At 46.0% G+C, this 15971-nt stretch overlaps 1 protein-coding gene across 3 annotated transcripts in view; it reads right to left on the bottom strand.

Annotated features, from left to right (window-relative positions):
• The window catches only part of ALS2CL (ALS2 C-terminal like), a 645425-nt gene that overhangs the window by 225156 nt on the left and 404298 nt on the right, over positions 1-15971 (bottom strand). For all 3 annotated transcript variants that reach the window (XR_013601601.1, XM_078662475.1, XM_078662474.1), the window contains exons 10-11: positions 13821-13887; positions 9260-9456 (exon numbers count right to left, since the gene is read on the bottom strand). Coding sequence is in view for 2 of the 3 variants with exons in the window: in XM_078662475.1 (XP_078518601.1) it covers positions 9260-9456; positions 13821-13887 (264 nt within the window). In the remaining variant the exon portion in view is untranslated. The remainder of the gene's footprint in view (positions 1-9259; positions 9457-13820; positions 13888-15971) is intronic.

Here is a 15971-nt window from a genome sequence, read left to right as displayed (position 1 = left end):
TGCATACGGGCTTATGGTGTATCCATTGCAAATATGTTTGACTATTTACTATATCTTCCCTTTAAAAAGTGGGGTAGTCATCCTATTGATTTTATAATTTTTTTTAAATATTTTCTTGTATAATGGACTGTGTGCTAGAAAAGGCAAGTTTGGTGCAGGCTAACTCTTTATGGAATGTGTCTTCTCATTAATGTTTTAATTGGGAACTGAGGCTCTGCACTTTGTGTAATACACTTGAGACATTTTTTTCATATCCTTTATTCTCCAATGCAGCTGGTCTGGCCATTTTGTAATTCCCTTTTCTTTTTTATGAGTGCATTTCCATTCCGTGGAAAGGCTCTGTAAACTCTCTTTTAAAAATGTTTCTCCAGCATTGTTGATCCTGAAATTAGCTGTTGTTCATCACAGGTTTACAATATTGGAGTCATCAATTATTTTTACAGTTTCATTCATCATATCTTCTTCTATTGCAAATGAACTTGTTTTTGCAAGAAAGTGTTAGTCGCATAAATGAACCTCTGCAGCCATTGTGTCTTTTGCTGTTCGAATTTAGGCATAGGTGCATCAAGATAAACACCGCTCGCAAAGGGGCAGATTCTCAGAATCTGCCCCTTTGTGAACGGTATTTTAGCATTTGGGATGCATCATCCCAAATGCAAAAATCGCAATTAAAGAAATCGCAAAATTGCCATTACTTAAATTGCTATTGCATTTAAGGAATCTCAAATTGAGATTCCTTGAATGCAATGCATTAAAGTAAAAAAATTAGTGATTTCGCTAATAGGGGGAGCAAATTACAATGAAGTTGAACTTCATGGTAATTTGCAAAAACTTTCACTAAAGTGCATTTTTCAAAGTTCCATTTTACACACAAACATGCCCTTAGGGCATGTGTGTGTGCAAGATGTACCCATATGCAAATTTCAGGGGTGCAACAGGGTGTCCTTTTTGACACCCTGGCACCCTTGAAATTGCAATCTCAATTTGCGATTCTCTAATTGAGAATCGCAAATTGAGATTGTCTTCCCATTCATTCCTATGGGCCTCTAGGCTCATAGGAATGAATGGGGAGGTATTCCTTAATTGTGAGCTGCAATTTGCGAGTCGCAATTAAGGAATTTTAAGAAATCGCTATTTTTTAAGCGAGTTCTTCATGCATAGCATTTTGCTATTCCTTATTAGCGACTCCTTATTTTTCGCTAATAAGGAATCGCAAAATGGATGCTTGATGAATCTATGGGTATGTTTATTTTTCCAGTCCTACCGGCCACATCTTTTGTCATTTCATAAAAGTGTTGAGCACACTTTTTAAAGACAGGTCTATTGACACTGCTTACATCGTAACTGAGCAGATTTGTATTAGAGTGGTGGAAATGTATAGTCCCCTATTTCTATAACATGTTTTTTACGATTGTATTTTTATTCATTTTCTTTTATTTAGGCATTACTTATGTTTTACTTCTTTTGTGACCGCAGATAGCTTGGTCACTATTTGATGAATCTTCATAAAACTGAGCAAACTTTAACTATACTACTTCGTACATTCTTGGTACATTAACTAACTGCTTTGATCGGGCTAAGACATAGATTTATCAAGAATTGTGCAATGTTATACTGCATGAAAATCTATAGGTTAGCTTTGCACACATTAAAAAATATTATGCAGCGCTATATTTGCAAGGTTTTACATGCTCATGATGCGACGAGGCACGCACAGACTAGAATGCCATTTTTGCATGAAACTAGACATGTTTTATTCATGCAGAGAAATGGCCATGGGTCAAAGGAATAATATGTGTGATCTTTTTGTGTGAAAACTATACATAGTGTGTTTATGAAAATCACATAAGGATTAGTTACTTGCCTGTAATCGTAGTTCTCTTCCAGGGTTATCCTCATCAAAGTCATAAGCATTAGAATATTCCCGCCCATGTGCGGGACCCCGGAAACACTATATTATATGTGCCCCACATATATATATACTCATATATATATAAATACATATATAGATATATAAAAACATGCAATAGCAGCCAAATAAAAAACAGAGCTGAAATATGCTGTAAAGAATTTCCACCATACATGAGTAATAAGCATTAGAAACATGAGAAACAACACAAAGTTTGTTTTAGAAACTGTTTTAATGCTTAGAAAGCAGTAGAAATTCTCATAACTCACTGGAAGCATAGAAAGCTCCCAGGCTGCATTGCAAACACACAGTCTAAAAAGACTGAAAAGCTAACCTGTAGCTGCATAGCAATAAACTGACACCGTGCCTTTAAGGCACCCATGACCCCCAGTATCCCGTCATGCCTCAGGGGTGACAGTTAGGTCAGTTGTTCTTTTCGGAGACTGAAAATAAACCCAGTAACAGAAAGGTTAACAATATCTCCTTATTAAAGAATATCCTTTGCCCGGGGAGGCGGGAGGGTTGCTTATGACTTTGATGAGGATACCCCTGGAAGAGAACTAGGATTACAGGTAAGTAACTAATCCTTCTCTTCCAGGGGATCCTCATCAATAGTCATAAGCATTAGGCTAGAATAGCGAGCCTCACCTTATATCCCTGCGGGCAAAGGAGTAACAATACAGTAATAACCATATTAAGCCTAGTAACCACTAAGCTCGTACAGGCCGTCGGCTACCCAAATAGATTCCTCAAAGAGGCTTGTCCTACTTGAGTATCGGCCCTGGAATCAGATTCTAGGCAGTAATGCCTTGTAAAGGTATGAACTGATTTCCATGTCGCAGCCTTGCATATCTCTGACATTGGAATGTCGTGCAAGAAAGCTACTGTAGCGGCTTTCCCTCTAGTGGAATGCGCTTTGGGTGACCCCAACAAAGGCTTGCCTGCAAGCTGATAGGCCAATTTAATGCAAGAGACAATCCATCTCGCGATGGACCTCTTGGCCGCTGGAAAACCTGTACGCATTGAACCATAGTTCACAAACAGTTGATCCGTTTTCCTAATCCCTTTGGTCATTTCCAAATAGAACTTGAGCACTCTCTTAAGATCTAAGGAGTGAAGTGACCGCTCCGCTGGGGTCGTAGGATTTGGAAAAAACGAAGGGAGGGAAATGGACCGATTTATATGAAAATCAGAAATGACTTTAGGCAAGAAAGATGGATGAGCCCTCAGGAGTACTCTATTGTGATGAAAAACAGTATATGGTTCTTTCGCACAGAGCGCTTGAATCTCGCTTACTCTGCGCGCAGAGGTAATCGCCACCAAAAAAGCCGCCTTCCAAGAGAGATGTTGCAAGGAGGCCTTGTGGATGGGCTCGAAAGGAGGTGACATTAACCTGGATAGAACCAGGTTCAATTCCCATGGAGGAGAAGGGTTTCGCACAGGGGGATACACTTTTTTCAGCCCCTGGAGGAAGTCCTTAACCACTGGAATCTGAAAGAAAGAAACCTGATCCGGTGATTTTCTGTATGCTACTATGGCTGACAAATGTACCCTAATAGAAGTGTACTTTAAGCCAGCAGTTGCCAGGGAAAGGAGGTATGGCAAGATGACGTCCTCCTGTCCTTTAGTCTGATCTAAGTGATGATCCCTACACCATAAGTAAAACCTTTTCCACTTGAACGCATAGGACGCTCTCGTGGAAGGCCTCTTAGCCTCTTTTAAAATATTCATGAATTCAGGAGGCAAGTTCTAATGTCCATATTGCAGGACCTCAGGAGCCATGCTGTTAGGTTCAGTGATGGGAGGTTGGGATGCATTATCCTCCCGTTCATCTTGCTCAACAGGTCCGGCCTGCAAGGGAGTTGTCTGTGTGGACACACAGACAGATGTAGAAGGTCCGGGTACCACCACTGCCGCGGCCAATCCGGAGCTATCAGGATCATTTCCATGTTCGACCTGCAGGGCTTGGAAACTACTCTCGGAATCAGAGCCATGGGAGGAAACGCGTAAGCGAATGTCCCTGACCAATCCATTAGTAGAGCATTCCCCTGCGTCCCTGGCCGGTGGAACCTGGACGCGAAGGCGTGGCATTTGGAGTTTTCGTCGTCTGCAAACAAGTCTATGGTTGAACGACCCCAGCAACGAAAAAGCTCTTCTACTATTTTGTCGTTTAGCACCCAGTCTGGCTGATCTTCGAAGTGCCTGCTGAGTGCGTCTGCTTTTACGTTCAACTCGCCTGGAAGGTGCACTGCCACTATTGTGAGGCCTCGAGAGAGGAGCCAATGCCAGATTGTCTGACCCTCTCGAGAAAGAGGGCGAGATCTTGTGCCTCCTTGTTTGTTCAGATAGAACATGGTTGTCGTATTGTCCGTCTGAACTAGGGCTGAGTTGGACTCTATCGCTGGAAAGAAAGCTTTGAGAGCCAGGAATACCGCTCTGAGCTCCAGCATATTGATGTGCTATGTCTGCTCCTGCGCAGACCACTGGCCTTGAATTTGAAGCGGACCCATGTGCGCTCCCCAGCCTTGCAGAGAGGCATCCGTCATTATAGACTGGGATGGAAGAGGTTGGTAAAAACAGTACCCCCACCAGTAAATTCTTTCTCCGAGTCCACCATTTGATGGCATTTTTCGTCGCTTGGGAAAGCGTGACACGATCTTCCCAACGTCCTGTCGCTTGGTCCCACTGATCCTCCAGAGCCTGCTGTAGAGGACGCATTCTCAGCCAGGCGTTTGGGATGAGAAAAATGCAGGACGCCATGGAACCCAGCAGGGATGCTACTTGTCGGGCTGTTGGAAGCCGAGACTCTAGCAGAATCCAACATTTCTGACTCATGGAAAAAAGTCTCTCCTCCGAAGGAAACGCTTTTCCCACTCTTGTGTCCAGAACGGAGCCTAGGTAGTGGATGGACTGTGTAGGCCGCTGGACTGACTTCTCCAGGTTCACATGGAGGCCGAGCCTGCGCAACTGGTGCAGGCACAGTTGTAGATCGTGCGTTACCTGTACCGGAGATGGACCTTTTAGGAGCCAGTTGTCCAGGTATGGGTAGATGAAGAGCCCCTTCTTGTGAAGAAAAGCCGCCACCACTGCCATGCATTTGGTGAAGACTCGTGGTGCGGACTTGAGACCGAAGGGTAGCACTTTGTACTGGTAGTGTTTGTTCCCTACGACAAACCTCAAGTACTTGCGATGTTGTTGAGCAATTGGGATGTGAAAGTACGCATCTTGCAGGTCCACCGAACACATCCAATCTCCGACTTGAAGATGTGGGCATATTTGGTGAAGCGCTAACATGCGGAACTTTTCTCTGACGATGACTTTGTTTAAAAGTCGCAGATCGAGTATTGGTCTGAACTTGTCCTCCTGATCTTTTTTGGGGACAAGAAAATATCTGGAGTAAACTCCCTTTCCTCTTTGAGCGAGAGGAACTTCCTCTATCGCTCTTTTTTGCAGTAGGACTTTCACCTCTCTTCGGAGCAAGCTTAGCTGGTGAGGGCAAGAGCTCTTTGGAGGAATGCTCTTCGGAGGCGCACGGAAACGTAGCCTGTATCCATTGCGCAGTATATTCAGCACCCACTGATCCTTTGTGATGCTGACCCACTCTGCCAGGTGTTGTGAAGCACTTCCTCCCACTGGAGTGGGTAACGGCGCCAGAGGAAGCCACTGCTCAGGCCTTTCCTCCTCTTGTGGTGTTAGAGGATTGTTGGTGACCCCCTCTACCTCTGCCGGGTTTGCCTCGAAACTGGGATTTCCCCTGGTTCTTATTTTGGGACCACTGAGGAGTTTGAACCCTCTGTCGAGCCCCTCTCCCCCTGTTGGTCTTGAAGCGGCGTTTGAATTCTTTTTTCTTCTCCAAACCCACCGCTTTCACTGTGTCCAGTTCCGTCTTCATTCGGGTCATTTCTTCATCAGCATGTTCCCCGAAGAGAGCGGAACCCGAAAAGGGGAGATTAAGGATGCGATGCTGAGCATCCGGCTTCAGACCTGTAAGGCGCAACCAGGCCGACCTCCTGGCACAAACCCCATGTGAATAGGAATGCGCCGCAAGGACAGCACCATCCGCAGCCGTGCTTATCATCTGATTTGCCACCAGACATCCTTCTGTCACAGTCTCTTCAAAATCCTGCTGGTCTTCCTTTGCCAGCTTGGATTTGAACCTTTCCATGGAGTCCCATAAGGCTTTGTCGTATCGACCCAGAAGCGCAGCTGCACTAGAAACCTTAAGAGTGGATGCAGCTGAGTTGCAAACCTTGCGACCCCAGGAGTCTTGAGACTTGCTGTCCTTGTCTGATGGGACTGAAGAGGAACCGGCAACTGCGTGTGTCTTCCTCGCCGCTGCCACAATTACAGAGTCTGCTGTAGGGTCAGATTTTACAAAAACCGGGTCAGAAGAGGCCGGTTTGTATTTCTTCTGAATGCGGGCTGGCACCGCTCTGATATCCGCTGGAGTTAGGAAAACCTCTTTGACAGGATCCATAATCCCCGGGACTAAAGGTAGCAGAGGACGGGAGATAGCTTTTTTGTGTAAAGTCTCAAAAATGACTGTCGTTGTAATCTGAGGGACAGACATTTCAATGCTCAGCTTCTGAGCTCCTCTTTGCAGGACATCTAGAGACGTGCCATTGTCATCCACTGGTGAGGATCTGGATGTAGGACTGTCCGTCAATGTAGGGGAGTAGTCCCTCTTTGAAGACCTGGTAGAAGAGGTAGATGAAGTACACGGAGTTCGTCGACGTCTACGGTGAGCACTGTGCCTCCTCTCCCGCGATCTTTTTGAACACTCCACCCGTCTAGGAGAGCGAGATCTGATCCGATCTTCTGAACGAGGTCTTCCTCTGGGAGATCGGGACCTTCTGGGAGATCTGGTTGGTGTTCTCACAGGTGATTTGCGCCTGGGAGGACTACGCTTGTCCATCTCCTCTACCAGATTTTGAAGAGGAGACCTGTGTTGTGGGCTTGCATATTCTTGCATACGTTTGGTAGCCCCAGAATCTCTCCAATGGTCCAAAGACCTGTACCATCTAGGTGATAGTCTGACTTTCTCAGCCGAAGGATCTGGCCGACGCTCAGGAGATTTGCGCACAGGACTTCTGGACTTTGAAGATGCAGTTGAGGAGCCAGAGGACCGTGGAGTGGAATGACGGGAAGCTGACTCCGTTACCATAACCACATCTGAAAGCCTTGACGTCGAGCGTTCTTCCCTCGCCGTTGACCGCCTTCGGGGAGTCGGCGGGTCAAACAATCTCGACTTTGATTGTCTATGTGAGGATCTATGGTCTCTCGACGTCGAGCGGCGATGACCAGCCGTCGACGGAGTTCTCTGTCTCGACGTCGAACGGCGATGACCGGCCGTCGACGGAGCCCTCTCTCTCGACGTCGAACGACGATGTCCAGTCGTCGACGGAGGCTTCTCTCTCGACGTCGAACGACGATGTCCAGTCGTCGACGGAGGCTTCTCTCTCGACGTCGAACGACGATGTGCAGTCGTCGACGGAGCTTTCTGCCTCGACGTCGAACGGCGATGACCAGTCGTCAGCGAAGCTCTCTGCCTCGACGTCGAACGGCGATGACCAGCCGTCGACGGAGTCCTCTGCCTCGACGTCGAATGTCTGTGCGACGACAGCGGAGGGGTATTGGACACCCTCGACGCCGAGCGCCTACGAAACACTGACGGAGACTGCCTCCTCGATGCCGATCGACTTTTTCCTGTCAACGGCGGAGGGGTCTTGGTCCTCGACGCCGAACGCTGTTTCTTAGACGACGGCGGAGGGGTCACACTCCTCGACGCCGGTCGTCGCCTGATTGACGATGGCGGAGGGGTCTTGGATCTCGACGCCGACCGTCACCCGGTTGACGGCGGCGGCGGAGTCACCTTCCTCGACGCCGGTCGTCGCCCGGTTGACGCTGGCGGAGGGGATTTCAACGACAGAACTGGATCCTTCGACGTCGTCGACGTACCTGGTCTTCTTTTCGACGGCAAGCCCGCCGTCGACGGTAGTTTAGAAGAGAGATGATCCACCGGTGGTTCTTTTCTCAGCGCCGAGCCAGACGCTGAAGTTGAAGGGTGTGAAGACTTCATTTTTGAAGATGTATGAGCCTTCTTGGAGCCCTTCTTCACCGGAGATCTTCCTCTTGATGACCTGTGAGCCAGGCCATAAATGCAAATCCTCTCCCTGTCCTTGAGAGTTCTTCCTGACAGGTGCTCACAATGAGGACAGGTGCCTGGATCATGATCTTCAGGCAGACACAGGATACAAACGTTGATTTTGCCTTCTTGTTGCCACAAGAAGGACATTTGTCAAAGAGTGAAGGCATTCTCAGAAGAAAATGTTCACTAAACTTGTTAAAAGTGAAGTATTTTTCTGTCAAAAAACAGAAAAATTAGTGGAGCTGTGTAACCAGGGTCCTTCTCTGAAGGAGCCGGAAAGAACAACTGACCTAACTGTCACCCCTGAGGCATGATGGGATACTGGGGGTCATGGGTGCCTTAAAGGCACGGTGTCAGTTTATTGCTATGCAGCTACAGGTTAGCTTTTCAGTCTTTTTAGACTTTGTGTTTGCAATTCAGCCTGGGAGCTTTCTATGCTTCCAGTGAGTTATGAGAATTTCTACTGCTTTCTAAGCATTAAAACAGTTTCTAAAACAAACTTTGTGTTGTTTCTCATGTTTCTAATGCTTATTACTCATGTATGGTGGAAATTCTTTACAGCATATTTCAGCTCTGTTTTTTATTTGGCTGCTATTGCATGTTTTTATATATATATATATGTGTTTATATATATATGAGTATATATATATGTGGGGCACATATAATACAGTGTTTCCGGGGTCCCGCACATGGGCGGGAATATTCTAATGCTTATGACTATTGATGAGGATCCCCTGGAAGAGAAATACTATTTTGCCTTGCACTTCTGCCTCTTCATCTGGTGCCAGTATTGCATGCAAATACTTTGCACATCTTAGCTTACATCTTGTTGATTTGACTTTGCAAAGAATGTAAATTTGATAAGTTTCATTCTGATAGCCATAAAAATCGAGGCCATAAACTTTAGGCGTCAAAACACTGATATCCATGTTTATAACCTCATGATTGCCATTTGCATAGTCTGGCAGCACTTTATGTAATGCAAATACCCGCACTAAACATAGTTAAAATCTAGGCCTTATTATTTTGGAGTACTGCATTGTATTTGCATAATAAGTAGATAAAGGTTGTGGTTAAATCCGATAAGTAACAAATCTCCCCAAGGTGATTATCGTATACTTGTCATACAGTAAAAATTAATGCCCTCAAAGAGACAAGGATAAGCCCTAATTGGAAAATAGATAAGCATGCACATGACTTACTGCCCATGGGGATTCCCCCAAGACAAGTCTCCTTCGTATGTGGCATTCTTGAATCTGCCTTCACTTCTGAAAGTATAGATTGAAAGACGGCTGGTGGGCGGGTTTTTTGCTTCTTCGTTCTTACTCCACAAAGGAAAATCTCTCTGCCCTTGAAGCCTCTGGCGAATTACTTGATGCAGTTTCCACAACCAAAGGGCCTGATGGACAGATTATGAGAAGGAGTGAAAAAAAGAACACTGCTACTTTTCACAAACTCAAAATAGTTCAAGACACATCAAATTAAATGCAATGACTACAAACCACAAAATCAATTTAGTTCAAGATAGTTGTCTTATTTTACATAAGAAGCATTGCATGTGATCAGCAAACAACAAACGATATATCTGATTATGTTAATGTCAGATTCAAAACGGTAGGTGACACGGCGTACAGCCATGTATGTGAGAAAAAAGGTCACGTTTTCATCCAAAGCTATTTATTGAGATTGTGCAAATTGAAATTATTTCCTCAAGACTACAATTGTTCAATGTTGAAGCCACGTATTGACGGTAAATAGTGTTTCAACGCTCAAATGATTTCTTTAAGGGCTTTGTTAAGTATAGTTCCTTCACAAGAAGGCTTCCAACTCAAATTAGGAAAAGCTAGACCAGGACACCATTTTGCTTTGAGTCTAATATTTTTCAGTGAAATGCATGTTTTTAGTGTGTTAAAATACTGATAGTAACGTATCTTATTCTAAAATGCAGGAGTTTAAAATCTTTAATTCAATTGCAGCATAGACGATCTAAGGCTTTTTGGTGGATCTAAGATTATTGCCCCACCTCCCCTTCTGATAGACATGACTGCATCTTCAGTGGGTGATAAGCCTACATTTCCTTACAATGCCACATTCAGTGTTTACATGGTACTCTACAGATATCAGTGTTTTAGTTCCATTTGTCAGTGAGAGGAAACAAACTTTTGTTAGCTTCCAGGATAAATGCTTAACAACAAACAACAAGTAGCAGAAGCTGCCATTGCCATCCCAAGACAACATGAGTACATTATTGAGAAGGCCATATCTGCTAAATCACTCATGTGTAAAAATAGAAATTACACGTCTCTCGTTTAAGGCTGCCTAGTTATTAGCATTCTTTTGGACACTGCACATCAATGAACTAGATGCTAAGTGAAAAAAAGAATGTTGCCTTTAGACTGCAGCTCTAGAAAGTCATCTTGCTGTGGGGGGTGGGCGGTAGACTAATATTTTAAACAACTTAGCACTGCCAGACCCCGGTGTTAAGGACATGGAAGCTGTGTTCTGTTTAATATTATCCCTAGTGCTGCTCGGACGTTGCATTGACATAACTATTAGTTCCCTGGAGGTATAGAACAATGTCTACCATGTGTTTACATAGTGATTGGCTTGCAATGTCAGATTACTGTCTTGGTGAGATTTGTGGTGTAAGACCCAGCTCTAGGACAAAATAAAATTATCCCTCAAACACCATTGTTTTCTAAACCAAACTCTGGGTACCTTTAAAGGTGCAATGGCTGCCATGAGTTTGGCCACAATTGTCAAGACTCAGCAAGAAACTGCAGCACCCTGGATACCCCGGGAGAGTGTTGAGATACTTGAATGCAGAAATAACTTACAGAATTATCTTGCTGGATTCAGGCTCGTGTGAACATTCAGAGATACTCACTATTGCGTCTGCCTATACAACCTTATCACGCTGGATACAGAATGGTATAATGTTGGTTAGAAAGACTTATCTTGATTAGATGCTGGATTTAAATGAGGGCATAACGTGAAGGAAAACGTGGTAGCAACATACAAACCTACCCCACCTTCCTACATTATGGGGGCATATAGCAGACATTGTGGACCTTGCCTTCAGTTCAGGGACATTGGTATATGGTTCATGCAATTCATATTAGAACACCCAACAAAGCAAGTCATTTAACCTAACCTCATTTGCTTCTTGTGGAAACACCAGAAAGTATAATTTTATTACAACTATGTCAACTAGGTATGTTAATTTATTTTTATAGCTGCAAGATAATTTGATAGATCTAGATTAGACAAGAAGGTAACACAGATGCCTCTGTTTTACAACAACCAATACATTTATAGGGCTACAACAAAGTCATATTGGAGACAAATACAATATTTTTCTGCTGTGACATGGTCTTTGATGAGCCTCGGTCTGCTTTGACATGTGCTGGTTGAGCCTTGGTCTGCTTTGACATTGTCTTGGTTGAGCCAAGTTAGTTCTGCAGGGGCTAAAGTAAATTATGTTGGCTGGTATTGTTAACTTCCCTCCTCTCTTGCATGGGGTGCATGTACTGCATATGTGCAGGTATCATCTCAGTGAAGGTGCCTTTCCCTGTTAGTCTGCATAATGAAAGAGAGCTTCTCTAAAAAAGTTCATTCTAGTGAGAAACTGTTCCAAAATGAGATATTACTTAATTTTCTCCATACAGTCACATCATTGGGATGACATTTGGTTTGTTTTTGCTTGATCTAAAAGCATTCTGCCATTGAAACCTAGGTAAAATAAACATGGTGCTAGTTTTTACTCTTTTATGAACCACTCCTACATGTGAAATAGGAGATAAAATAACTATGACTCATTAACTGTTCTAGAACATATGGAAGAGGATTGGAAATGGCCGTCATAACAATGTTTTCTGCCAGTTATGTTGAAGCAACAGTATCATATATGAGAAGTGCCATGTGTCACATATATCACTTTAGGCAAAAGCTCTTTATTGCCGTACATTTTTATAGTACTATACTACTGATGAGAAATAACTAGAACAATGTAGCCCAAGGGGCTTTAAACAACAGAAGTGAGACCTTTATACTTCCCTGGCTTCATAAGTTTGGTGCTCAATTACCTGCTTTGGCTGAAAATCTAAAGAGCATCCTGTCTCGGAAACAGCTTTGCATGTGGTTAGGACTCCTGTATGAGGCTGGAAACGCTGAATAAGCAGTATGTACTGCAATTCACTACGAACCGAAACATGTTGTGCATTGAGGCCTATCCATGAACGTTATTAAATGAGAATGTCTTTATGAATGTACTTGATTCAGAACAGTACCCTGAAAAATATGTCAATACAACCTCTTCAATTGGGACAGATATGTGGGCATCACTTTAATTATGTGAGGATTAAAGATAGTTTATTCGCTGGCCTCTACATGATTTTATCCTCAATGTTAATTACCACTAACTATCTGGAAAGTTTTTGTATTTGATAACTTTACTAATGAGTTGAAGCTCTAGCAATGCCTCTGTTGTATGCGGCAAATGGATGGAAATGCAATACCAGTGCTGCAATGCCTTATGTGAAATAATGAGCTGGTCAGTCAAGTTGGGCATTATACCGCCCATCTTCCTGTGGATAATTTCAATCTACTACCACATGGTTTACCTTCCTTTCCTGGTTATCCTCATAATGTCAATAATTGTGCCGATGAGGGCCAATTGAGAACCCTGCGACGATAACCTCAAGAAACTAAGATGAACTAAAAATGCCCTGTGGGTTTCTACTGTTGAGGGTTCTTTAAATCTTATAAAGTTGTCCATTGATGATATGCTTGCCTGTTAAACTAGACTATGGCATATTGCGTCAGCAAGGAATAACTAGTCAAAAATACTTTTGCTGTAGGTGCGATGATTAGTAGTATGCTTTCAACAACGCTCTCTATAATAAAAGAGTGTGAGTTCCATAAATATTGATGAGCTAAATGTAAGTGGGATATATGACTCAATTTTCGTTTTCATGTATACGTGGAACAGCAATTAGTTTGAGGCCAATCTTTGTTTTCCTTACAGGGGCTTTTGTGGATTATGTTGGTTTGAGTCAAGCATGTCCCAGGAGGAACTATAGTTTGATAATAGCGGGAGTAAAAGTTGTCGGAATCAAATATTAGATACAAATATGGCTTGGGTTTTTTCTCATTCTGGAAGTAAAGACGTTATTTTCAATGATATGGATTTCTTGGCATAGGTATTGATTACATTGAAAAGAATCCATTCATGTTTTTCCAGCCAGAGGGTTGGTCTTCACGGTCAAATCATTCTATGAGCACTCACTCACTCTGCAATATCAATCCTAATTTTCTATTGGCTCAGTGTCACCTGGAGTGAACCATTAATGATGACCAAAGAAAATTCTCCATAATTTGTGTACAATAGCTATTCAATATGATGAAGCATTCACCCATATAAATATGGTTTCTCAGTAGATTATGTTAGGCGCACAATTTTGTTTTTACAGTCCTGTGGCCCTGTGTGGCCAAACTGCTGAAGTTAATGGCTCTGTATAGTTCTCAGCAAATAGTATTGAGGCATACATTGTAAACCAAACTTCTTCAAACTCATAGCGAGTTTGTGATGTGGTTTTCAGGGGTCTTCATCGATAGCTGCATGACAACCAAGTATGAGATTTGCTAGTCATTAAAATAACTTTAAAAACATGACAACATCCTGCCTTTCTTGCAGCTCACTCCACTCACTTTTAAAGCTGAGTCATTCAGACTACCCTGGTAAGTTATATGTTGTTAACTAACCTTATGCTCCGGTTCTTTGGCAACTAGAAATATCTCCTCCTCTGGCGTGGTAATACGTAGACTATGGCTGGAAAGCAATTTGAGACAGTTATTAAAATATATATTCTTCGACAACAGAGTATGCATATCATTTAGAATAAAGATAGCACATTAGATATGGTTTACTGAACTCACATTTCTGTCTTTCAAAGTTGAAATATGTATTCCTTTAAATACTTTACGAACGGGGGCGTGGCTTGCCGGGCGATGATGGCGGTCGCAGCTTTGTAGAGCTCCCGCCGGCCCGACCTTGATTCGTACATTTATCCTGGTCCCCGAGCCCGATACTGCTTCCCGACGACTGGCGCGAAGCTGGTGGAGTCCCCTGCCTGCTCCGGAGTACCGATCCTGCGCTCTTCTCTCTCCTGTGCCCGTTGAGAGGCGACGGCGCCCTGCGGCCTGGTGACCGGCTGGAGACCGGGGTCCTCGAGTTTCGGGACGCCCGGCGGTGGTCACGGGCTCGCGGGTGGTGGCGGCTTCAGCTGCGCCGCTACTGGCTCCGTCCTGCTGCTGCAGCTGCCCGCAGACCGCGGTGGCACCCCTCATCCTTGTGCCTTGGGTGGACGCCTCTCTCCCCTGAAATCCCGGGGAGGCAACGACGGAGTGAGGCCTGGTGACCGGCTGGAGACCGGGGTCCTCGAGTTTCGGGACGCCCGGCGGAGGTCGCGGGCGGCGACGGCTTCAGCTGCACGGCTCCTGGCTCCGTCCAATTGCTGCGGCTGCCCGTGGACCGCGGCGGCGCCCCTCATCCTTGTGCCCTGGGCGGACATCTCTCTCCCCTGCAGTCCGGGGAGGCGCCGGCGAGGAGCGGCCTGGTGACCGGCCGGAGACCGGGGCTCCCGAGTTTAGTGACGCCCGGCGGCGGCTGTGGGCCTGCGGGTGGCGGTGGGGTCCGCTGCACCGCTCCTAACTCAGTACCCCTACTGCTACGATTGCCCTCTGACCACGGCAGCGCCTCCCCGTTCCTGCACCCTGGGCAGACATTTGTGGAGATAAACGCCGGGACGGCCTGTCCCGCCTGGGTGAGACCGGTCCTCGGATTTCGTGGCCTCGGGCCTGGGCTGGCCTCTTGGGACTCTCCCACGGCAGTTCTCTTCAGGGGCCTGGGGCCTCCAGCGCTAGTGGCGGTACCTGGGGGGTCCTGAGCCTTGTTGTAAGGAGCGCCGGCCTTGCCCGGCGAGCGGTCCCGGCGAGCCCGTGTTGGGCCATGACCAGAACCGGAGGTGGCGGCCCGTCTAAGCATGGCCCTATCGATAAATTCACGGGGCCTAGTGGCGGCTCCGGGGCGGCCGGTGGCAGCGGTGGCCCTGGGCCGGACAATGCGGCGATCCTGGCGGCCATCACCCAATCCCGGGATGCGCTTGATGCCAAAATCGGAGCGGTGGGAGAGGATGTCGCGCTGTTGCGCCAGGACCTCCGAAATGCGGTGGGTCGGATCACCGAGGCCGAGTCCCGGATAACGGTGACCGAAACGGACATCGGCGCCCTGAAGAAGCGGTTGGCGGAAGTGGAGGGAGTCCAGAAGACGTTGGCAGCCCGCGTGGAAGTTGCCGAGGGGCGCGCGCGGAGGAACAACCTCCGCTTTAATGGTTTTCCGGAGAGGTGCGAGAAAGACGACATGGAGGGGTTCTTGACCCGGTGGCTAGAGAGTTGGCTCCCCGAAGGGGTGCTGTCCACGTGCTTCGTTATCGAGAGGGCGCACAGGGCCCTAACCCAGCGGCCACCGGAGGGTGAGCGTCCCAGGCCAGTCATAGCCCGGCTGTTGAATTACCACGACCGCGATGTCATCCTGCGGGAGGCAAGGACCAAAGGCTCGCTTACTTTTGAAAATCGTACCATCATGATATTTCCCGACTACACGAGGTTGGTGCAGAAGCAGAGACAATCCTTTGTAGCCGCCAAGGCCAAGTTGAGGGGCTTGAAGCTCCAATACTCTCTCCTATACCCGGCCCGTCTGCGAGTGGTACACCAGTCCAGGACGCATTTCTTTGATTCACCTGAGGAGGTTTTCCGTTGGACCGACGAGACGGTGCAGCTCCGGCCGCATCCCCAGCCAGGTCTGAATCCGGGCGGGTCCCAGAGGTCATCGCCGGAGCGGACGAACCATCAGAA

The sequence above is a fragment of the Lissotriton helveticus genome, chromosome 10 (genome assembly GCF_964261635.1).
Source record: "Lissotriton helveticus chromosome 10, aLisHel1.1, whole genome shotgun sequence".
Lineage (NCBI taxonomy): Eukaryota > Metazoa > Chordata > Amphibia > Caudata > Salamandridae > Lissotriton > Lissotriton helveticus.
Note: the sequence above shows the minus strand (reverse complement) of the source record. Positions and strands in the feature narration are given on the sequence as shown.